The 25,439-nt window shown below is 41.4% G+C and overlaps 1 protein-coding gene across 18 annotated transcripts in view; it reads left to right on the top strand.

Moving 5' to 3' along the window:
* Nucleotides 1-25,439, top strand: part of LOC122548528 (serine/threonine-protein kinase MRCK alpha-like) — a 595,544-nt gene that overhangs the window by 173,094 nt on the left and 397,011 nt on the right. For all 18 annotated transcript variants that reach the window (XM_087984221.1, XM_087984211.1, XM_087984208.1 and 15 more), the window contains exon 2: nt 25,072-25,163. In XM_087984221.1, coding sequence (XP_087840347.1) covers nt 25,072-25,163 — 92 coding nt within the window. The remainder of the gene's footprint in view (nt 1-25,071; nt 25,164-25,439) is intronic.

The following is a 25,439-nucleotide window of genomic DNA, read 5'->3' as shown; positions in this document are numbered from 1 at the left end:
TCCATTCAATGGAACTATTTAGTCTATATTTGGATCAGTGCAACATTAACTGATTTGAAGAGATTAATGCGGCTATGATACAGAAAACTGGGAAGAGTCAGCTCTTCAGGTTAAGTTGTTGTGATCCCAGTAGCATGATATCTGTATGATCGATCATATTTTGTTCACTTTAATGTGGTGAACTTTAACTGAAGCATTAGCACAGGCTATGGATTTAGCTTTAACAATAAAACAGAAGGGGAGAGGTGAGCAGCTAGAGGTTGTGGTCCATATCAGTACGAACAACTTAGGCAGGAAGAGAGAGATGAGGTTCTGCAAAGGGTGCTCAGGGAGTTAGGTGGATTGAAAAGGAGGACCTTGGGGGTTGGAGTCTCAGGATTGCTTCCTGTGCCACGTGCCTGCGCGGCTAGGAATGGGAAGACAGTACAGTTAAATATGTGACAAAAAACTGGTGTAAGGGGAGTGCTTCAGGTATGTGGATCATTAGGATGTATTCTGAGGCTGGTGGGACCTGGAGAAGAAGCACGGGTTGTACCTAAACTGGAAGGGCACCAATATCCTGGCAAAGAGTTTTGCTAGTGCCACTTAAACTTGAGTGGCGGGGAGCAGGAATCAGGGCAGTAGGTCAGCAAGTAAAATGACTGCAGAGTCAGAGACTAAGGCCAGTAGGACTAAGAGGAAGCACAGAAAAGGAGGGGTTACTGAACATGGCAGGACTAAAGGTCTGAAATGTATTTGTTTTAATATGAGGAGTATGACTGGTTAGGCAGATGAACTTACAGCTTGGACAAATGCTTGTAACTATGATGTTGTAGCTATTACAGAGACCTGGTTGAGAGAGGGACAAGACTGGCATCTTAATGATTTAGATTCTGGGATTTAGATTTTTCAATCCAGATAGAAAGGGATGTAAAAAGGATGGAGGAGTTCCGATACTGATAAGTGAGAATATTACAGCTGTAGGAGGATACCTTCCAGGGCTCATCCAGAAAGGCCACATGGTTTGAGCTCAGGAGCAGGTAATAAAGGAACAGATACGTGGACAGATTGTGGAAAAATGTAAAAACAATTAGGGTTGTTGTAGTGAGTGATTTTAACTTCCCCTGTATTGACTGGGACTCACTTAGTACTAGAGGTATGGATTGGAGGGGGGTGGGGAGGCGATGATTGTTAGGTGCATCCAGGATGTGTTTTTGAAAGAATAAGTAAATAGTCAACTAGGGAATGGGCCGCATTGGATCTGGTATCGGGGAATGAGCCCGGCCAGGTGATTTGGGTTATAATTCTGTAGGTTTTAAGGTATTTATAGATAAGGACAAGAGTAGTCCTCAGGTGAAAGCATTAAATTGGGGGAAGGCAAACTACGCCAATATTAAGCAGGAGCTGGGGAATGGTTTTCCAGGATGTTGCCCGATTTGAAGGGTATTAGCTATGAAGAGAGATTGGACAAACTTGATTCGTCTTCACCTGAAAGTTGAAGGATGAGGGCAGTCTGCTAGAAGTTTACAAAATATGAGAAGTATAGATAGAAGAGAGAGTCATTTTCCAGGGTAGAAATGCCAGCCAGGATCATATCAACTGACAGAGCAGGCTCAAGAGTCTGAGTTGTCTACTCCTGCTCCTAGTTCTTTTGTTCTTATGTAGTGACTTTAACAAAATATCCCAACGTGCTTCACATGATAATTATCATGGGTTAGGAGAAAAGGAAGTAGCTGTTGTTGAATATAACTTCACTGAAAAGAATTTCAATGTACAGTAACTTATTATTCATTCATGGGTATTGGCATTGCAGGCTGGGCCAGTATTTATTGCCCATCCCTAATGCCCAGAGGCATTAAGAGTGTTCCTCTACTCTGCTATACCCTAGGACATCACAAATGCTTAGACATCACAAAACTCACCAATTTAACTGTCATTTTGATCCAGATTGTCATAAAAAGCATGGCCCAAGTTTCTGTACTTAACAAGAATTAGCATTTATTACAGATGAATCAATTCTAACTACAGATAAACAGTTATGAAATTTATTAAGGAGCAGACAAAACCCTCTCAAAACATGTTAAGGAGCTAGCCTAGACCTTAACGTTTTCTTATTTTAAAGGAAGTGCCAGACGTTGTGTTCTGGGTGCAATTTGATCGGTGAAAGCACCAGGCTTGAAGCAAAATACTCTTTATTCATACGCTATGGTTAAAATACACACAGAAGAAAGGATTGGAATAGCTTAAATCTTTTGGAAAACCTAACAGAATAATAGATTATTCAACGACTAAACGGTAATTGTTCAAATATATTACATCTCACAAATACCCCCTTGATGAAGGCAAATTCAGTAAAATAGATTGTTTCCCATGAGATTGTAGCAGCAGGATGAGAACCCAAACTTTAGCTGAAGCAAAGAGGAGAGAGACATAACAACTCTCACAAAGCCAACAGCTACTGAAAGCTAAAACTAAAATTCTGGTTCTGTGGGAGCTTGACCCCACCCATTCAGGCTACTTCTAAACTTTAAAAAAACCTCAGGACCTCGCAAGCTGTTTACTTTATTGGCTTGAAGCAGAACATTTGACACCTCTGTATCAACCTCTCTTCACAATACAAGGACAAAAAAAACACTTAAAGCCACAGTATCATCGCAACTGTCAACATATAACTCTACTAGTTAAAACTCAAACCCCCTCCCCCGCCCCGGCCACCTGCAAAACCTCCATCTTACAAACACATTCAAATGGACACACACAGAAAACAACACAGACGGAGGGAAAACCTGGGTAAGCAGTTCAATAATCTCTGTTCTCAGGATTTTAAGATGTTTCTTGTGCTAATAAGAATGCTGTTTCTCAGTGTTCGTTCTGTGATGCTTTCATTTGCTTGCAGGGGGCATAAAGCCACAAATTACAGCAACTGATGAGAAGGAAAATATTAAATGGCTTTCTTCAAGCTGAGCTTTATTCTTCTGCAAAATTCAGAGAAAAAACTCCTGAGCTGACGGAGATCTGTTGGTTTCTCACTATCTTGTTCACAGCCCCAAACTATTCAGCTATCTGGGAGCCAATCAGCTTGTTGTTATTGGGTAGAAGTCCTTTGTCATATATAACTGGTCAGTAGTCCATAGACCAACCAGCTACTTGTTACCAGCTAAATCTCCATTTGTAAACAGTTCATCTGCAAAGCACCCATAATAATTTCTCCGGCAGCTGTATAAACAGCACCTGCAATGACTTGTCAGGTTGCTTCATTCAGAAAATGTGGCAATTCTTAACAATCCTTGGTTTTGAAAACAGTACATTTTTTATTTCAGTACACAGTCAAAAATACAGAAAAGTAAGAAAGATGTGGTCTTTACAAGAGTCAGCGTGACATGTCAGCCAGACTAATCTCCTCTCGTCCTCCCCCACTCTCTCCCTCCCCCTCCTCTGCATCACTCACCCTCTCAGTTGACCTGAGTCTGCTCCTCCCCTTGACATAGCCGTGTTCCAATCTAAATTACAGAGTCATACAGATGTACAGCCCGGAACCAGAGCCTTTGGTCCAACTTGTCCATGCCGACCAAATATCCTAACCTAATCCAGTCCCATTTGCCTGCACTTGGCCACATCCCTCGAAACCCTTTGTATTCATATACCTATCCAGGTACCTTTTAAATATTGTAATTGTACTGGCCTCCACCACTTCCTGTGGCAGTTCATTCCATACACTCATCACCCTCTGCATGAAAAAGTTGCCCCTTAGGTCTCTTTTAAATTTTTTTCCTCTCACCCTAAAGCTATCCCCTCTAATTCTGGACTCCCCCACCCCAGGGAAAATAACTTGTCTATTTACCTGTCCATGCCCCTCATGATTTTACAAACCTCACCCCTCAGCCTCCGATACTCCAGGGAAAGCAGCCCCAGCCTATTCAGCATCTTCCTATAGCTCAAATTCTCCAACCCTGGCAACATCCTTGTAAACCTTTTCTGAACCCTTTCAAGTTTCACAAGATCCTTCCAGTAGGAATGAGCCCAGAATTGCATACAATATTCCAAAAGTGGCCTAACCAATGTCTAGTACAGAGCAACCTTACCTCCCATCTTCTATACTCGATGCTGTGACTAATTAAGGAAAGCATACAAATGCCGCCTTCACTATTCTATCTATCTGCAACTCTACTTTCAAGGAACTATGAACCTGTACTCCAAGGTCTTTTTGTTCAGCAACACTCCCCAGGACCTTACCATTAAGTGTATAAGTCCTGCTCTGATTTGCTTTTCCAAAATGCAGCACCTCGCATTTATCTAAATTAAACTGCGTCTGCAACTCGTCAGCCCATTGGCCCATCTGATCAAGATCCCGTTGTATTCTGAGGTAACCTTCTTCGCTGTCCACTACACCTCCAATTTTGGTGTCATCTGCAAACTTACTAACTCTACCTCCAATGTTCATATCCAAATCATTTATTTAAATGACGAAAAGCAGTAGATCCAACATCCTTGTGGTCACAGGCCTCCAGTCTGAAAAACAACCCACCACCACCGCCTTCTGTCTTTGAACCAGTTCTGTATCAAATGGCTAGTTCTCCCTGTATTTCATGAGATCTAACCTTGCTAATCAGTCTCCCATGGGGAACCTTGTCGAATGCGTTACTGAAGTCCATAAAGATCAGTCCATCACTCTGACCTTATCAATCCTCTTTGTTCCTTCAAAAAACTCAATCAAGTTTGTGAGACATGATTTCCGACACACAAAGCCATGCTGACTATCCCTAATCAGACCATGCCTTTCCAAATACATGTAAATCCTGTCCCTCAGGATTCCCTCCAACAACTTGCTCACCACCGATGTCAGGTTCACTAGTCTTTAATTCCCTGGCTTTTCCTTACTACCTTTCTTAAATAGTGGTACTATGTTTGCCAACTTCCAGTCTTCCAGCACCTCACCTGTAACTATCGATGATACAAATATCTCAGCAAGGGCCCCAGCAATCACTTCCCTAGCTTCCCACAGAGTTCTAGAGTAGACCTGATCATGTCTTGGGGATTTATCCACTTTTATGCATTTCAAGACATCCAGCACTGCCTCCTCTGTAATATGGACATTTTTCAAGATGTCACCATCAATTTCCCCAGATGTTGTATCTTCCATGTCTTTCTCCACAGTAAACACTGATGCAAAGTACTCGTTTAGTATCTCCCCCATCTTTTGCAGCTCCACACAAAGGCTGCCTTGCTGATCTTTGAGGGGGCCCTATTCTCTCCCTATTTACACAATTTACTTATAAAATCCTTTTTGATTCTCCTTAACCCTATTTGCCAAAGCTATCTCATGTCACCTTTTTGCCCTCCTGATTTCCCTGTTAAGTATACTCCTACTACGTTTATATGCTTCTAAATATGCACTTGATTTTTGCTGTCTATACCTGACATATGCTTCCTTCTTTTTCGTAACCAAAACCTAATTTCTTTAGTCACCCAGCATTACCCACATCTACCAGCCTTTCCTTTCATCCAGACAAGAATATTCTGTCTCTGGTCTCTTGTTATCTAATTTTTGAAGACTTCTAATTTTCCAGCCATCCCTTTGCCTGCAAACATCTGCCCCTAATTAGCTTTTGAAAGTTCTTGCCTAATACTGTCAAAATTGGCCTTTCTCCAATTTAGAACTTCAATGGGTGGCACGGTGGCTCAGTGGTTAGCACTGCTGCCAGGGACCAGGGACCCGTGTTCAACTCCAGCTTCGGGCAACTATCTGTGTGGAGTTTGCATGTTCTCCCTGTGTCTGCGTGGGTTTCTTCCAGGTGCTCTGGTTTCCTCCCACAATCCAAAGATATGCAGGTTAAGTGAATTGCCCATAGTGTTAGGTGCATTAGTTGGGGTAAGTATAGGGTATGGGTCTGGGTGGGTTATTCTTCGGAGGGTTGGTGTGGACTTGTTGGGCCGAAGGGCCTGTTTCCATACTGTAGGGAATCTAATCTAATCAACTTTTAAATCTGGTCTACCCTTTTCCATCACTATTTTAAAACTAATAGACTTATGGTAATTGGTCCCAAAGTGCTCCCTCACTGACACCTCAGTCACTTTGTTTTGTCTTATTTCTATATTTGTAAAGTTAAAACTCCTTATCATAACCACCCTATTATTCTTATAGATAACTTAGATCTCCATACAAATGTGTTTCTCTATTTCCCGCTGACTATTAGGGGGTCTATAAAACAATCCCATTAAGGTGATCATCCCTTTCTTATTTCTCAGTTCCACCCAAATAAGTTCCCTGGATGCTTGTTATAAAATGAAAGCAAGATTGTTTTTGGTGAATCCTTTGGATCTGTCCAATTCAAAGTTCCTATGATCATTCAATTGCCAATTACCATTACCAAGAAGTTGCTTTTTTAGTTTTCTTGATTACCATAAGAAATAGAAACAGGAGTTGGCCATGTAGTCTGTTGAACCTGCTCCACTATCAATAGGATCCTGGTTGCTCCAACATTCCTCATGTCTTGCCCTTTCCCCATAACCCTTGAAATAGCCTTAAATATACACAAGGAATCCAAAGTGAACCAAAGATAAAACTCTGTAATCCTACTGATCTGCATGGCCATTGACATTTTGAAGAAAAGATTTATTGGCACGTGTACCTGAGTGTAAGAGTATGGGAGTACAATGAAAAGTTTGCAGAGTTGTCACTCTCTGGTGCTATCTTAGAATACAATAGTTAGAATTAAAAACAAGAGCTGCAATTAAAGAAGCAGAAACAAAGGGAAAGAAAAAGAAAATGTTCAGATCACCCTCACTGGATATGGGTGAGATCCTAAGTGAAGATTGCTCGTCTGTATTTACCATGGAGAAAGACAAGGAAGCTTGGAAACTCAGGGCAATAAATAGCGATGTCATGAAAAGAGTCCACACTACAGAAGAGGAGGTGCTGAAGGTCCTAAGATGCAAAAAGATGGTTAAATCCCCATGACCCAATTAAGTGTATCCCAGGACCTTGTGAGAAGCTAGGTAAAAAATTGTGGGGCTGATTATGGAAATATTTGTATCATCGATAGCCGCAGGTAAGGTAGCTGGAAGACTGGAGGGCGACTGATATTGAGCCATTATTTAAGAAAACTGCAAGGAAAAGATAGGGACCTATGAGCTGGTGAGCCTAGTGTCAGTGTTCAGTAAGTTTTTGGAGAGAATTCTGAGGGATAGGATTTGCATGCATTTGGAAAATGCATGACTTTACGCGTGGGAAATCTATCTCACAAACTTGATTGAGTTTTTTGAAGAGGTGACAAAGATGAGAGATTAAGGCAAAATGGTAGACATTGTCGACATGGGCTTTAGCATGGTGGACTGGTTAGTGAGGTTAGGTCATATGGGATTCAGAGAGAGCTAGCTAATTGGATACAAAAATTGGCTAGATGGTAGGAGAAGAGGGTGGTGGTAGAGTGTGACCAGCAGTGTGCCACAAGGATCGATGCTGTTATAGGTCATTTATGTAAATGATTTGGATGCGGTTATAGGAGGCATAGTTAGTAAGTTTGCAGGTAACATCAAAATTGGTGGCATAGTGGTCAGGGAGGAAAATTATTTAAGAGTACAATGGGATCTTGATCAACTTGACCGCAGATGGAGTTTAATTCAGGAAAATGAAAGATGTTGCATATTGGAAAGACAAACCAGGGCAGGACTTAGACAATTAATGTTAGAGCCCTGGGCAGTATTGTCAAACAGAGAGACCTAGGGATGCAGGTACATGGTTTGAAATGGCATCACAGGCATTAGGGTGTTGAAGATGATGTTCAGCACACCTGCCTTCATTGGTCAGAACATTGAGTACAAAAGTTGGGATGTTGTGTTACAGCTTGGGGTTTTTGGCATACAATTCTGGTTGCTCTGCTGTAAGAAGGATGTTAGTAAACTGGAAAAGGTACAAGAAAAGATTTACAAGGCTGTTACTGAGACTGGAAGGTTTTAGTTATAAGGAGATGCTGGGACTTTCCTGCTTGCAGCATTAGAGGCTGAGGAGCCTTGTGGATATTTATAAAATGACGAGGAGCAAAAATAAAGTGAATATCCAAGGCCTTTTCCTCAGAGCAAGGGTGTGCAAAACTAGAGGGCATAGGTTTAAGGTGAGAAGGGGAAGATTTAAAAAGGACCTGAGGGACAACCCTTTCATGCAGAGGTTGGTGCATGTATGGAATGAGCTACAAGAGGAAGTGATGGAGGCTGGTACAGTTACAACATTTAAAAGACCTTTGGACGGGTTCGTGGATAGGAAACGTTGAGAGAGAAAGAGACCAAACACAGGCAAGGGCCAAACACAGGAAAATGTGATTAGCTCAGTTTAAGAAAACTTACCAGCATGGATGAATTAGGCTGAAGGGCCTGTTTCCATGCTGTTTAACTCTTTGTGTCAAGATGCCTGATATGCTCATGAACCAAGTACCAGGATACAAACAATTTACCTAAAGCTTTTATTGCCTGTCCCTAGTTGGCCTTGATAGTGGTGAGCTCCTGCTGTCCATTTGGTATAGGCGGCATCTGTTAGGAAGGGAATTCTAGGATTGTGACTGTATTCCGTGTGAATCTGTAAGCCAGTATTTGTCTGCAACATCTTTAGCAGAAAAGAGGAGAAAATTGGTGCAATTTAAAAAAAGTTCACAAGCCTATAGGTGAATGTATCTGGAACTCCATCCTAGCAGGAGACTGTAATTATGTAATCACTTGAAATGTGGTTCACTGTTGAAATGTGGTTCACTGTTGAATACAAGTTATGAAATTTGGACTTTGCACTCAAGTCTGTAAAGAACCAAGTTTTACACTGCTTGAAGGATAAGGTGGTAGGTGGGACTAGATTGGGTTGGGATATCTGGTCAGCATGGACAGGTTGGACCGAAGGGTCTGTTTCTATGCTGTACATCTCTATGACTCTATATTGAATGCTTTTTTCGGTGTTAATTGGACTGTTAGTTTTCCCATGAACAACTGTGCTGTGAGTTGCTGTGTTCAATATTCTTGTTCATTACCAAATGTTGATAGAGAAATGTGATGGTTTGGATTGTTTGGCAGAGATTATGATTGTCCTTATATGTTCAGTGTTCCATGAGGGAGAAAGAATCTGTGCTTGGTCTATTTGCAGAATGTATTTATTACGACTCTGAGCTTGCCCACATTTGGTGTCCTGTCATTTCAGAGATTTTTTTGATTTGTATTTGTTTAGTTAGCTAGTGTGCTCTTTGTATTCTACAAAATTTTTAATGTTTAGGAAAACTTGTTTTAATGAAGCAGTCGTTGACTCTTCATCCCTGGAGAAAATTTGAATCCCCCATGTAATTTTGATACATCCTTGTTATTTTGTGTGGATTACCTGGTGATGTTTTATCTCATGATTTGGAGATGCCGGTGTTGGACTTGGGTGTACAAAGTTAAAAGTCACACAACACCAGGTTATAGTCCAACAGGTTTAATTGGAAGCACACTAGCTTTCGGAAAGTCGCTCCGAAAGCTAGTGTGCTTCCAATTAAACCTGTTGGACTATAACCTGGTGTTGTGTGATTTTTAACAATGTTTTATCTCCTTTGCTTTAATGTGCTCCAGACCGTGTTTCTGATGTGGCAAGATCTCCTCTCTTCTCCCTACTCTTAATTAAGAAGTAGAGATTTCCATTCTTCGTGCTGGGAAGAGTCAGTGAGTGAATGGAGGAGAATCAGTTGCACAGTGCCCATGCACTTCTCCTTTGTTTGAATATGGGGCATCAATGGGAAGGTGAAAATTTGAGAAGCCTTCTTGAATTCGTAGTCCATATTGTAAAAATACTCCAAGAGTGCTGTTGACCTGAAGTTTCATAATTATCGTGACATCCATTGTATCTTACACCATTGTTTGCAGATGATACCAAAATTGGTGGCACAGGCTTTTCTGGTACACCATGTGTTTTGTCAATGCGAGTTGGCTATAATGTGATTGATGAATAGTGGACACTGGATAGCGCAAACTTTCAACTGCACGGTTATAGCGATCCTCTACAGTGTGATTTTCTATAATGATTTTCGATAGCACAATTTCCTATAGTGCGAGGTTGCACAGGAACACAACCATCGCATTATACCAGAAATACCTGTATTGTGGAGAGTGAAAAAGGTTTTCTAGTACTACAGAAAAGATCTTGATCAATTGGATCAATGGGCTGTTAGTGGCAGATGGAGTTTATTTTGGATAAATGTGAGGTATCGCATTTTGGCAAAACAAACAGGGGCAGGATTTATACAATTAATGCTAGGGCCCTGGATATGAAGTAGAGCAGAGAGACCTATAGGTTCAGGTACATAATTTTTTAAAATTTGCATCATAGGTGGACAAGATGATTAAGAAGATGTTTAGCACGGTTGCCTTCATTGCTCAGACCTTTGCGTATAGGAGTTAGGACGTTATGTTGAGGTTGTACAGCACATTGGTGAGGCCACTTCTGGAGTATTGTGTGCAGTTCAGGTCGCCCTGCTACAGGAAGGATAATACTGAATTGGAGAGGATTCAGAAAAGATTTATTAACATATTGCCAGGAATGGAGGGTTTGAGATTTAAGGAGAGGCTGGATAGGCTGAGATTTCTTTAACTGGAGTGTTGGACATTGAGGTTCATAAAATCATGGGGAATAACAAAGGTCTTTTCCCTAGTCCAAAACTAATGGAGTTATTTTTAAGGTGAGAGGAGAAAGTTTTAAAAAGGACATGAGGAGTAACTGTTTTTCACAGAGTGTGGTTCATCTGTGGAAGGAACTGCCAGAGGAAGTGGTGGTTGCAGATACAGTTACAACATTTAAAAGACATTTGAATAAGTATGTAATAAGAAAGGTTTGGATGGATATGGGCAAATGCAGGCAAGTGGAACTAGTTTAGTTTGGGAATATGTTAAGCCTGGACTAGTTAGACTGAAGGCTGTCTCTCCTTGCTGGATGATTCAAAATGAGCAGAGACCATTTGCTGGTGAATATCATTCAATCATTCTTGGTTTGTAAGCCTGTTATTTTGGGCTCCTTCCAAGGTGGCATTTGGAATTCATTAAAGTGAAGTGGTGAGTAAAGGAACGATGCCAGTGGAGGCACAGATTTTAATTATTAGGTGCCAGTATTTGCAGTTTATCCAGGTCAAAAAATGTTGATACTTGCGATAATGAAGTGAGAGATGTTCTACCTCTGCTTGACCAGTGGATGTACATGGATTTAGAGTGAGTGAAATAAAATGGGAAAAATATTCTTTGAAGAAGGATAACTTGTAAAAGCAAATGACCCACTAGATATATTTCAAGAATAACACTGCATGTTACTAAAGTTCCTCTGTTTGGTTGAAAGAAAGGTGATCTGCAAGGCAGTGTTTTTTATTATTTTCCAGTCTTTAGAAATATGATAAAGATCTGTAGGGTCTCTGATAAAATTAATTTCTGAAATAGCTAACTTTCCACCCATTCTTATTCTTCACAAGTAAACTATAAATTATACTGCTGTATCTGTTTTGTTGGAGGGTGGAAATATTTGTTTCCAAATATTGCTGTGGGTCCTGTCATATGAAACCTTTGCTTCACAAACAGTGGGTTGCTTCGTACTTTTAAGTGCAACTACATCACAGGTCAAAGAACATTATCTGTGCAAAAGATCAAATCGTGTCAGAGTTAATGAAAAGGTGAAAATGCTGGGTGATGACCTTTTGCTCCTTTGAAATTGTCCAAAAGGCGTGAGAATCACTGGGAAAGGCAGAATTTGTTGTCAATCCCCAATTGATCTTGTGAAGGTGGGTGTCAGCTGCTGCTTTAAACTGCTGTAGCCAGTGTCATGTAGATGCACTCACAGTGATGTTAACAAGGGAGATTCAGGATTTCAATCTATCCACGGTGAATGGACAGCAATACAGTTAAAGAGGAGGTAGACTTTGGATCAGTAAGGGAATCAAGGGTTGTGGGGAAAAGTCAGGAAAATGGAGTTGAGAATTATCAGATCTGGGACACCCGCAACAACCAACCAACCACCCGTGGCTGAACACTTTAATTCCCCCTCCCACTCCACCAAGGACATGCAGGTCCTTGGCCTCCTCCATCGCCAGACCATGGCAACATGACGCCTGGAGAAAGAGCGACTCATCTTCCGCCTAGGAACCCTCCAGCCACAGGGGATGAATGTGGATTTCTCCAGTTTCCTCATTTCCCCTCCCCCCACCTTGTCTCAGTCAAATCCCTCGGACTCAGCACCGCCTTCTTGACCTGCAATCTTCTTCCCGACCTCTCCACTCCCACCCCCCTCTCCGGCCTATCACCCTCACCTTAACCTCCTTCCACCTATCGCATTCCCAACGCCCCTCCCCCAAGTCCCTCCTCCCTACCTTTTATCTTAGCCTGCTTGGCACACCCTCCTCATTCCTGAACAAGTGCTTATGCCCGAAACATTGATTCTCCTTCTCCTTGGATGCTGTCTGACCTGCTGCGCTTTTCCAGCAACACATTTTTAAGCAATTATCAGATCAGCCATGATCTCATTGAATGGCAGAGTAGACTCAATAGGTTGAATAACCTATTTCTGCATTTCTGTCTTATGGTCTAAGACAGAATACGGTGTTACTTTGTGGAGAACATGCATCTTGTGGTGTTGCCATGTTTCTTCTGTCTTGGTTTTCTACATGCTAGCGATTGTGAAAATGGACGGTGCTGTCAGAGGAGCTTTGATGCATTGCTGCTGTGCCGTTATTGATGGGTACACTGTGCTACCACAGTGTGTCAGTAGTGGAGGGAAGTAATCTGCACATGGGTGCCAGTCAACTGTGCTGCTTTATCCTGGATAGTGTTGTGTTAGTGTGTTATTGGAGCTGTAGTCATCCAGGCATCTAGGGAGTATTTCATTACAGCTCTGACTTGTAGATGATGAACAGGCTTTGGGCAGTGAGCAGGTGAGTCACCTGCTGTTGAATTCCTAACCTCTGATCTGCTGTTGTACCCACAGTATTTATACAGTTGGTCCACTTAGTTTTGGTCAGTGGTAGCCCACGTTGTGTCAATAGTGAGGAATTAATCATTGGTAGTGCCATTGAATGTTGAGGCCAGATGGATAAATCACTTGCCTGAATGCTGTTTGATTAAATTTGTACCTGGTTGCAGCTTGCATGCATGTAAGTTGAAACTGTTTTTCAAAATTGCTAACTGTTATGGGTATGATGCCAATCAGATCGATTGCCTATGAGCACGAGTCCTGCTGGAGCTTTTGCTGTTGCAGTGTACTTTTGGTTTTGGAGAGCTTTGTTATTGAAACATACAGAGATAAATTCTCAAAAGCCATTTCTATTAGCTAATATAATATTCTCAGTATTGTAATGCCTTGTGCAGTTTCCAGCCCTTTTTTGGGTCAACTTTACAACTGAAAAAAAGCAGTATCATAGGTGTCAATGGGAAAAGAATTTACATTCCATATCGGGCAAACTGCAGAGATTTCATAGCTTAGTGAGTTGTGAGTATGAAAGTTTCCACATTTATTGAGCATTAGGATTGTTTAGCACCACCCTGAGGTAAGTGCAGTGATTGCAGACATCTCACAAGTTTGTCCAGGGAATTGATTGAGATTATGAGAATAAAGCAATAGAGGAGCAGGAGCGGGAGCCGGTCATTTCGACCCTTGAACCTGCTATGTGGTTCAGTCAGACCAAGGCTGACCTTCTCTCTCAACAGTGGCTTTCCTTCACTGTTCTCATACAGTTTTTATTTATTCAGGGGTGTGGCTGTCTGATAACTAAACCAGAATTTACTGTTTATTCCTAATTTTCCTGAAGGAGGTAAGCTGACTTCTCCTGCAGTCTTTGGGGCGAAGGGGCACGCACAGTGTAGTTAGGGCAGAAGCTTTTGACACAGCAACAATGACGGAACAGCGATATACTTCCAAGTCATGATGGTGTGTGGCTTGCAGGGGAACTTGCAGGTGGTGATGTTCCTGTGCCCATGTCCTTCCACTGGTCGAGATTTTGGGTTTGGAAGGTGATGTTCTAGGAGACTTATGGAGTCATAGAGATGTACAGCATGGAACTTGTCCGTGCCAACCAGATTTCCTAACCAAATCTAGTCCCATTTGCCAGCACTTGGCCCATATCCCTCTAAACCCTTCCTATTCATATACTCAGTGCATCTTATGAGCAAAGGCTAAGCAAGTTGGGACTCTACACATTGGAGTTTAGAAGAATGAGAAGTGATCTCGTTGAAATATACAGGATTCTGAAGGGGCTTGACAGGGTAAATACTAAGAAGATGTTACCCCTTAATAGAGTCTAGTACCATTATCTCAGAATAAAGGAGCACCAGTTTATGACTGAGATGAGGAGGAATTGAGGGATGAGAGTCTTTGCAACTCCTTGCCACAGAGATGTATGAGGACGGAGTTCTTGTGTATGCTTAAGGCTGAGATAGCTAGATAGATGGATTCTTCATCAGTAAAGGAATCAAGAATTCTGAGGAGCAAGAGGGAAGGTGGAAATGAGGAATGTCAGATTAGCCATGATCTTATTGAATAGTGGAGCAGGCTCGATGGATTGAACAACCTATTTAAGTTCCTGTTTCTTATGATCTTACACAGTGAAATGGTGGATGTGTTGCCAATTATTTGGGATCATCCTGGATTGGGTTGAACTTCTCAAATGTTGAAGCAACACTAATCCGGGCATCACACGCCTGCCTTGTGCTTTGCAGATGGACAGGTTTTGGGAAGACAGGAGGTGAATTGCTTGCTACAAGATCCCTAGCCTCTGCACTACTCTTGTGGCCATAAGAGTCGCTGGGCTCAAAGTATTAACTTTTTTCTTTCTCTTTACAGATACTGCCAGATCTTCTGAGTTTCTCCAGCACTTTCTGACTTTGTTTCAGATCTCCAGCATCCACAGTTCTATGTTTTATTTATATGGCTAGTTCAGTTAAGCTTCTGGTAAATGGTAACTCCCAGCATGTTGGTTGTGGGGATTCACCAATGATGATTCCTTTAAATGTCAAGGGGTGATGGGTAGAACGTTTATTAGAAGTGGTCATTGTCTGACAGTTGTGTGATCCAAATGTTAGTTGCCACATTTCAACCCAAGCCATGATAATTGTCCAAGTCTTGCATATCTGGACATCAATATCCAAGGAGTCACAATTTGTGCAGAACATGTGCAGTCATCAGCTATGTTCCTTGATGTCCTGTTCACTCAAAGGTGATGATTCTTTCATCAATTTTTGCACCAAGGCTTTAGTGAGGTCAGCCAAATTCATATCATTGCACAAGTTATTCTTTTGAGATGTCCACTTGTTAGTAATGACAACTAATCCTTTCATCACTTTGCTGATGGTCAAGAATATGTTATTTGGCAGTACTTGGCTGCGTTGGAATCCATCCTACTTTTTCCGGACAGTACATAGCTGGACAAATTTCTACTTTGTTGGAAGATACCAATGTTGTACCTGAACTGGAACAGGGATGCGGCACATTTTTAAATATAGATTGTCAGTGTTATTGCTGATTGCTGTCAGGAGCCATAACCTTTGTTGTATCCAGTGCTTTCTGCCATTTCTTGCTATCACATGGTGTGAATTGAATTGATTTTAAACTTGTTGTCTGTGATACTGAGAACTTCAGGAGCAGGCCAAGATGGATGAACCGTCAGAACGGTTCTGCCAGAGGGTCACTGTTTCTCTTTTTACTGATACTTCTAGACGTGCTGAGTTTCTCCAGCAGTTTGTGTTTTTGTTTCATTTGATTCATTCTATTTGATATTAAGACATCTAAAGACACTGGATACTGAAATGGGCGGTGACAACATTGACATTCTTTATTTAACCAGGACCTTTACTGAGCTGCAGTTGGGAGAGAAGCAGCCAGCTAGAATCAGATCTTACTTGGCTGTTGGGCTGAGTTTGAAAAAAAAATCCAAGAGTGGATTTTTTTAAAACCTATTTTTCTAATCAACATGTTTAGAGATGTTATTATACACTTTTGGAGCAGGTGGGACTTGAATCTGGGCCTCCTGGTTCAAGGGTAGGGACAGTACCACTGTACTACAAGGAGGCCTAAGAATGATATAACAGGAAGGTTGAGTTGATTGCTGAGCAGCTGTTGTTGGTCTTTAATTTTGATTAAGTAATGTTTAAAGTGTAATCATAAATGTAAGGTCTCCAGTACATTTTTGATCGATAACTTTGATGAAGTAAAGGTACAGGGAATAATTTCAGAGTAATTTATAACAAGACAGATCAGTCAAAGGGAATATCCTCCTGTGTAGTATAGGAAGTCAGGGATAGTTCCAGTGACCAGGGTGGCCATGTGTGCCAGTCCAGTTTTGGATTGATCAGTGGTTGGTGTCACTGTGTGCCATCAGCAAGACTGAGATCTGAGTATAGTGCTTGAACAGTATGGTAGTAAATATAAAGAGTGCACAGACAGAAAGAAAATGGGTTTCCACCAGGCAGAGTAAAAGTAAGAGGCAGATAATGTAACAATCTCCTGCGTCTATCACCTTCTCTGACTGATATACTAAGACTTTGGATATTGAAGCAGAGAAAGTGGTTTTTCAGAAATGTGGCAAGAGCCAAGGTCATGGCACCATAAGTAGCTCACTTGTACAATTGAGGTGTGAGAAAGAAAAACATTGAGAGAGCAATAGTGATGGGGGAATTCAATGGAAGGGGATCAGATAGATGTTTCTGTGGCCACCAACATGACACCATGATGATATGTTGCCATTGTGGTGCCAGAGTTAAGGATTTTACTGAGTGGCTGCAAGACATTGATGACGTTCTGATGGGGGAGGATTTTTGGTACATGTCAATTTCAATGACATAAGTAAAGAGTGGAATGTGATCCTACAAATAAAATACAGGGAGAAAAGAAATAACTTCATAGGCAGGACCGTAAAGTAATTATTTTAGGAGTATTCCCATTGCCACAATGACTGGATTAACATGTGGCTGAAGAGAGGCTGTAGGTCAGAGGGATTTTTGATGCATTATGAAGATGGGATGTGAGCAAACAAGATGGATTGCACCTCAGAAGGATCAGGATCAATATTCAATTCTTACTCTATCTGCCTGATACTTTTACTCTGCCTGGTGGTCACCTATTATCTTTCTCCCTGTAGTTATGCCTCAAAAGGTAGAATGCTGGAAATCAAGCCCTGCTGTTTTTGGAGGCATCACAAAAATTAGAAATCTTAGCTAAGTACAGAAACACTCTAATTTACCTGTTGATAGCCTGGGTCTATCCAGAAAACACAGACCAGGTTTCAGTACTTAACAAAAACGACTACTTATTACAAGCACTGAACAATGTACTGTTGACATACAACTCTGGGTCAAAACTCTAAATTCCTTTCTGAGATCTCTGTAAATACGTATACACACAGTAGCACACATGCACACCTTCACACCCAGACATTTACACACAGAGAGGCACAGAAAAATTGGTTTATGTGTAGAGTGGAAAAAATAGCAGCAAAACAATTCAACAGCAGCAATCCTCAGGATTTGATGGATGTACCTTTTGTTTCCCATGTCCTTCAGTTCCTCAGTCTTTTCCTTCAGGTTCTCTCACTTCATGGGTGACCCAGAATGACTTGTTCATGACTATGTGATCTCTAACTTCTTAGTTAAAAGAAAGAGCTTACAGCAACCAGTGGGAGAAAATACACTGGCATTCTTCGAGCTTGAGGTGTTTCATTAGATGGGGGGGGAGTGGTTTGCAGTGGAGGGGTGGAGAAGAAGGTACACCACCTGCTCTTCAGCAGTCCCAGTGCTTCTACCTGCATTGTTCACACCCGCAAGCTGTTTGGCTATCAAGGAGCCAATTAGATATTGTCAGGATGATGGCTTTTTGCACAACTACAGCAATCACAATTCCTGTTGCCATGTTGTGCTGTGTGGAAACTTATTGCTCAACTGCATACCTTTGCCCCTGCTACTACCTATTGCTTTCTGTTTGGCCAACTCTCAGTTCTCTAACAGGCAGGTATGTTTCAGCTCCAGTGAACTGATAACTGTCCCAGGGCTTCCCCAGGCCACAACTGCCCAGTACCAATGAGCAATTGCACCCCTGGCTTCTCTGAACCCTAATTACATACTGCTACAAAACTGGGCTTATGTGACCTTCCCACTCAGGCTCCTCAGAACTAATAACACCACTTCAGTTATGTAGAGCTCGCCACATTTCCTTTTCCATGGCTCTCGACTAAGTACCTGGCTAATTGCTGCCCATTGACCAACTCCTGTTTTGAGGCAAGACCAAATGCTTCAACTCTTGGATATTTTGAACCTGAATGTTACAGTATACAGAGGTGCTAATTTACAAGGCTGCAGAGGATTAGAGGACATGATGGCTTGGTGGTATTATCACTTGGCTGTTCATCCAGAAATTTGGGTAATGTTTTGGGGACCCAGGTTCAAATCCTGCCATGGCAGATTGTGGAATTTGAATTAAAAAAAAATGAGTTTAAGAGTCTAATGATTACCACAAAACTGTTGCCGCTTCTCGGAAAAACCCATCTGATTCAGTAATATCCTATAGGGAAGAAAATCTGCCATCCTTACCTGGTCTGGCCCACATGTGCCTTCAGACCACAGCAATATGGTTGACTCAACTGCTCTCTGGGTAATTAGGGATGGGCAATAAATATTGCCCTGGCCAGTAAAACCAGCGTCCCATTACTGAATTTAAAAAATGTGAAGAATGAAAAAAAATCCCCACAGAAGTTTCATCATATTACAGGATATGAGCATTGCTGGCAAGGCCACCATTTTTAATTGTACATTGCTCTTTGGATAGGAGTTTCTGAATTTGATCCAACAACAATGTTTTCTTTTTCTGAATGATTCTTCGAGAGAATCCTTGAATATCTTAACTTCTTTTGCTGAACTGAGAGTGCATGTTTCAAGAAGTACAAGAAGCATTCCCTTTGCTTGTTAAATTTTGGGTTTTGGGCTCGGTAAAATGTTTGCTTTGGATAGACCTCGAAGCCTGATACTTATCATAGGGAAGTGTACAGACATGGCAGTTTTGCAGATCTTTCAGTATTTTTATTATCTTTTCTGTTTTTCTGTATCTCATAGGAAACCTATTCAGCCATCTGCTTGATGGAAGCAGGTTTTAAAGTCACGAGTGTGGTGCTGGAAAAGCACAGCAAGTTAGGCAGCATCCGAGGAGTAGGAGAGTGGGAGGGGGAGTTGAACGTATCAGTTATAATGTCAACAATTACAAGAACCATTAACAATCATGCAATAAATGTGAAGTGATAAAGTCATGAATTCATCAATCTATTGCATTCTCAGCTACCTTATCCCTTCAACCCCACCCCCTCAGCCCTCCCAGCTCACATGCCTCATTCCTGATGAAGGGCTTATGCCCGAAATGTCAATTCTCCTGCTCCTCGGATGCTGCCTGACCTGCTGTGCTTTTCCAGCACCACACTTCTGACTCTGATCTCCGGCATCTGCAGTCCTCACTTTCTCCTAGGAAGCAAGTTTTAATCTGACTTGTGTCTCCTTCTCCATCCTGACCGATTTTAGTTAATTTATCAATGTAGACTAATTTAATAAACATATTTAAAAGAATAAATGTAGACAAATTGTTTCTGCTGGTGAAATATCGTACACCATTCTAACACTTTGTGACTGTGGTTTGATAAGGTTGCCGATTAACTGGGCTGCTTAGATCTGACACTTTTGAGCATCTTGAGTGTTGCAAGGCTTGTACACATTCTGGCAAACTCACATCACACTCCTGATTTATATCTTGTAGACGGTGACAGGCTTCGGAAAGTCAGAAAATGAGTTATTCACTGCAGAATTCCAAGCTTCTAACCTTGACTTTTAGCCACAGAATCTACATAGCTGTTCTAGTTCAGTTCTGATCAATGTTAAACCCCCCAAAGTGCCTCTCTGTTGGGAGGTTTAGTTTGTGTAGTGTTGAATGTCAGGGGAAGATGATAAGACTTGCTTTTGTTGCTTAATATAGTTAACTGCTCCATTGTCCATGCTAACAGATTTACATTCATGACATTATCACTTCACATTTATTGCGTGATTGTCAATGGCTCTCATAATTGTTGACATTATAATTGGTATGTTCAATCATGTAGCGCCACTTAAGACATGGCAGATCCAAGATTACTTGGATGTGGGTGTCTTGTTGCATGGGTTCACTTGTGCGTCATTTGATAAGGTTGTGTACATAGAACATTTCCTGGTATCTTGTCTGGTCTTTCCACAACAGGGAAATTGTTCACAAGTAGGACTGCAGATAATGAAAAAATGAGCAAACTTGTACTTCTAAGTGCCTTACACAACTATAGTACCCAGCAAATAAGAGAAGTTGGGATTTAGTAATGTCACTGGGCTAGTAATTCAGAGTGCTCGAGCCACAGTTCTACAGGGAAAAGGAAATTGGGGGAACCTTGCACAAAAACACCAACAATTGTTATAAAAACTTATCTGGTTCACTAATGTCCTTTCGGGAAGGAAATCTGCTGTTCTTAACTGGTTTGGCCTATGTGTAATTCTAAACCCATATCAATGTGTTTGACCTATAACTGCCCTCTGAAATGGCCGTAGAAAGCCACTCAGTTCAAGCGGCACTTAAGGGTGGACAACAAATGTTAACTTGGCCAGTGGCAAATTCCCGTAAAACAATTAAAACAAGAGAGTTAAGTTTACAATTAGTGGGCTACTGATTTTTTATTCCGTCTAACACTGCTAAAGTGGAGACCTCAACCTCCTCACCGCCATTGTACATGATAGTTCAGTTAAAGTCCTTACTTACACTTTTCCCCAAAGCATTGTTAATTATCAACATTTGCACAGCAGTTTGTACTTTGATGTATTTTTCATTTATATAGATGAAACTATAGATTTTATAGTTGCCTGAACTCCTGCCGATTTTGCATTTAAGAATTAAATAAAACAAACACTACTAATTTTAAAATGAGGTTTATAACTATGCATGTTACGCACTCGGGTTTACATCCTATTTTTAAAAATCTCCAGAAAGAACTGAGGATGCTGTAAGTCAGAAACAAGAGCTGAAATTGCTGGAAAAGCTCAGCAGGTCTGGCAGCATCTGTAGTGAGAAGTCGGAGTTAACGTTTTGGGCCAAGTTCTGATTTCTGAGGAAGGGTCCTCGATCCAAAATGTTAACTCTGATTTCTCTCCACAGATGCTGCCAGACCTGCTGAGCTTTTCTGGCAAGTTCTGTTTTTCTTTACTACCTACTTCCCTCAAGAATTTTCTTATAAAACACAAAATTAAAAATCACCCAACACCAGGTTGTAATCCAACAGGTTTATTTGGAAGCACTAGCCTTTGGAGCAGCGCTCCTTCATCAGGTGGTTATGGAGGTTAAGACCATGCTCACAGAATTTATAGCCAAAGGAGTCCAGTGTCATATAGATGTGATACAGTAAACAATCTTACATTAAAACTTCCATCTTTTAAAAAGGGATTTGCTGGTTTCAGTTCTTTGATATGTAAATCCCAGAACTTCTTTTAAATTACATTCTCAAGATAGTTCAGCTGCTGGAAAAGCACAGCGGGTCAGGCAGCATCGAGGAGCAGGAAAATCGACGTTTCGCGCAAAAGCCTTCCTGATGAAGGGCTTTTGCCCGAAACGTTGATTTTCCTGCTCCTTAGATGCTGCCTGACCTGCTGTGCTTTTCCAGCACCACTCTAATCTTGACTCTGATCTCCAGTATCTGCAATACTCACTTTCGCCGTGAGGTCTATCTGTGTCCCAATGCTATGTCAGACTGACAAACCCTCTGTATAGTTTTACCGAGTTTTACTTGGATTCATGCAGTTTTGAGCAAAATAAAATGTGATTCTGCAAAAACAAATTCACTCTATAAGCTCATATGTGTACGTATGTAGAAGCGACAGATTGAATGTGCATGTGAGTGTGCGCATGCGGATGTGAATGCACATGACTGAATGTGTGTATATTTGTGTGTGTGGAAGTTTGGTTAAGTGTGAGTGTGATGGGGTATGTGTGAGAGGGTGTGTATATGAGAGAGCTTGTGTATGAGGGAGGGGCTGTGTGTGTGTGTGTGTGTGAGAGAGAGAGAATCGTGCAGTGGGGTCACTTATAGTGTGAGATGAACCCAAGGTCCCAGTTGAGGCCATTCCCATGGGTACCGAACTTTGCTAACAGCTTCTGCTCAGCCACTCTGCATTGTTGCTTGTCCAAAAGTCCGCCTTGGAGGACAGTCACCCGAAGGTCCGAGGCCAAATATCCTGGACTGCTTAGGTGTTCCCTGAATGGGAGGGAACACCCCTGCGTAATGATTGTTGTGCAATGTCCAGTCATTCATTGTCGTAGCGTCTGCTCAGTCTCGCCAATGTACCATGCCCCAGGATTTCACACCTATTGTTTAAAAGACCGAACTATCTTGAAAATGTCATTTAAAAGAAATTCTGGGATTTACAGATCAAAGAACTGAAACCGGCGTATCCCATTATAAGAAATGAAAGTTGTAATCTAAGATTCTGGATGTAGGTTTGTTCGCTGAGCTGGAAGGTTCGTTATCAGATGTTTCTCACCACGTTAGGCAACATTTTCAGGCCTCGGAATGAAGCACTGGTGGTGTAGCCCACTTTCTGTTTATATGTTTGAGTTTCCTAGGGGTGGTGATGTAATTTCCTGTGGTGACATCATTTCCTCTGGTGATGTCATTTCCGGTTCTATTTCTCAGGAGTGGTAAATGAGATCCAAGTCGATGTGTTTGTTGATAGAGTTCCGGTTGGAATGCCATGTTTCTCGGAATTCTCGTGTGTGTTTGTACAATAATGTAATTTACAAATAAATCTTGCAAGAACCGTTAACAAACACTACATTGGGCAAACAGGCAGAAAACTAGCCACCAGGATACATGAACATCAATTAGAGACAAAACAACATGACCCACTCTCACTAGTATCTTTACATATAGTTGAGGAAGGACACCACTTCGACTGGAACAACACATCCATCCTAGGACAAGCCAAACAGAGACACACACGAGAATTCCTAGAAGCATGGCATTCCAACCGGAACTCTATCAACAAACACATTGACTTGGATCCCATTTTCCACCCACTAAGAAAAAGAACAGGAAATGACATTACCATAGGAAATGATGTCACCACAGGAAATTACATCACCAGCCCTAGGAAATTCAAACATATAAATAGAAAGCGGGCTACATCACCAGTGCTTCATTTGGAGGCTCACTGAGGATGTTACCTAATATGGTGACGAAACATCTGAAAATGAACCTTCCAGTTCAGTGAGTGAACCTACATCCTCAACTTCAATCTGAGCTACAAATCTTCTCAAAACTCGTTAACCTAAGATTGTTTACTGTATCACATGGACTCCTTTGGCTATAAATTCTCTGAGCATGGTCTTAACCTCCACAACCATTTGATGAAGGAGTGGCGCTCCAAAAGCTAGTGTTTCCAAATAAACCTGTTGGACTGTAACCGGGTGGTGTGTGAGTTTTAACTTTGTCCACCCCAGTCCATCAATGGCACCTCCAACTTATAGAACACTTTCATCTTCAAATTATTAACTTCTGCAGGGACCACTGTTACTGTCCACTGGAGAATTTTCCTCAGTTCTAACTGTTCTCAGAGGTGAAGCTTCTGTTTGCCATTTCTTGCTTGGGTGGCCTCTGTCCCTTTCAGTGTTTCCAGGCTACTCTTGTTTTTTGAAAGGGTACTGTGATATCGACTATAGATTTTCCTGTTAATTTCAAACTAGGCAGTCCTCCAGTTTCTGTTCCTCTGCAAGATTCAAACTGAGATTAAGCCTTACCCGCATTCCATATGGTCAGAGATGAAATTAGTATTTTATTCTCCTGACAGTGCAGGTGCAATTAATTTATTTTGGCTAATGTCTCTCAATGAGCTGCAAACCACACAAGTTCCAAACTGTAACTAAAACTCTTCTTAAGCAAGCACCCAACTAAATTGAAACCAGAGAACTTTACTAAGCTCCATCATTATCCATTATGATGCAGCCTGGTCTGGACTATCCTCACACTGACCTTTATGCTAACTCTTTCTCATTTACAATTTCTCCAGCTAGGTAGTCTCATGTACTGTTTTATATATCTGTTTCTTCTAAGCAAACTCTATTCAACAAACATGGGTAACCTTTTGAACTCCTGTTTTATTTTGGGTGTTTTAGCATAGAATTATAAAATATAGCAACGGGAGAAGTCCATTTGGTCCTTTGAGCTGCTCCATTCATTATGATTATGACTGATCCTCAAACTCATTAGCCTGTTCCTGCTTTCCCCCATATCCTTTGATTCCTTTAATCCCAAGTGATTTCCAATTCCGTTGTAAAAGGCCTGCCATTTTAATTACATTTGCCTTGACAGTAGAACTCTTAGGGAAATGAGCACCACTTCTGAGATATTAACGTGAGCTATGCACCAGATGTTCACAACACTATCAAAAGTGCTCAGAATATCAGAGAAAAATGCAGACCAATAATTTAACTGAAGTTACTTGGAATTTTGGATAGCTCATAATACATTAAAACGTATTTGACATTCTGCTTGGTGATTGCATCCACTAATGCATAGCGACCCCATTTTGACAATGGAAGAAATTACAAAGGTTAATGTATGTTACCCAGTGATGTGGGCTGATGTACTTCAGCCCTTTTCAAGCAGCAGTTGTTATAGATGAAGCTGGAACTTCTTGTGCATCAATGGTTTTGGGATGGGATAAGAGGAAAAATACAGAAAGAAATGAAGCATGGAATTTGAAAATGTCTGAATAGCTCTTGAAGCTCATTTTTCTTACGCTTAATGAATTCCACACTGGTCTTATTGGATAGTTTTGGTTGTGGTTTGCTGGAAGTGATAATGTACACACGTAAAGGGCACAGGATCAGATCGACATTTCATTCACAGGCTTCAACACCACTCCATTCCTTCTAAGATGTATTATGAATTGGTAACTGCTGCAAGTGTTAAGGTGAAGTGTCAGCTATTTGTTCACTCCAGCTTATTTTCTGTGCTGTGTTTCATAGCCTCTTTCTGCATTCCTTTAATGTGAAGTAATGCTTGTGTTTATGTTTTCTTTCAGCCAAGCCTTTTACTGTTAAGGTGAAGCAGATGCGGCTCCACAAGGAAGATTTCGAAATCCTGAAAGTCATTGGCCGAGGAGCATTTGGCGAGGTAAGCATTTTCTGGCTTGGTGTCAGCAGCAGTCTCCTGGAAATATCCACATGCGTATGTGGAAACGTGGGTGTATTGCTCGGTACGTTGTGCTCTGCGAGCATTCTGCTTCAGTCTGGTTGTTAATTATACTCCAGGGTGATTTGGCGGGCGTGTAGTTCTTACTGTGTTATAATTTGAGGCCACCGTGTTGACTGGTAGTGATCTGTAATTCTTATTTGGCTTTTCTGCTTAATGGAAGGGGACCACTGAAAGAAACTGTATCCATTCTGCAGC

This window comes from Chiloscyllium plagiosum, unplaced genomic scaffold, assembly GCF_037043375.1.
Source record: "Chiloscyllium plagiosum isolate Xiang-an unplaced genomic scaffold, Cpla_swu_hap1 HiC_scaffold_3, whole genome shotgun sequence".
Classification (NCBI taxonomy): Eukaryota; Metazoa; Chordata; class Chondrichthyes; order Orectolobiformes; family Hemiscylliidae; genus Chiloscyllium; species Chiloscyllium plagiosum.
This window is presented reverse-complemented; position numbering and strand designations above follow the sequence as displayed.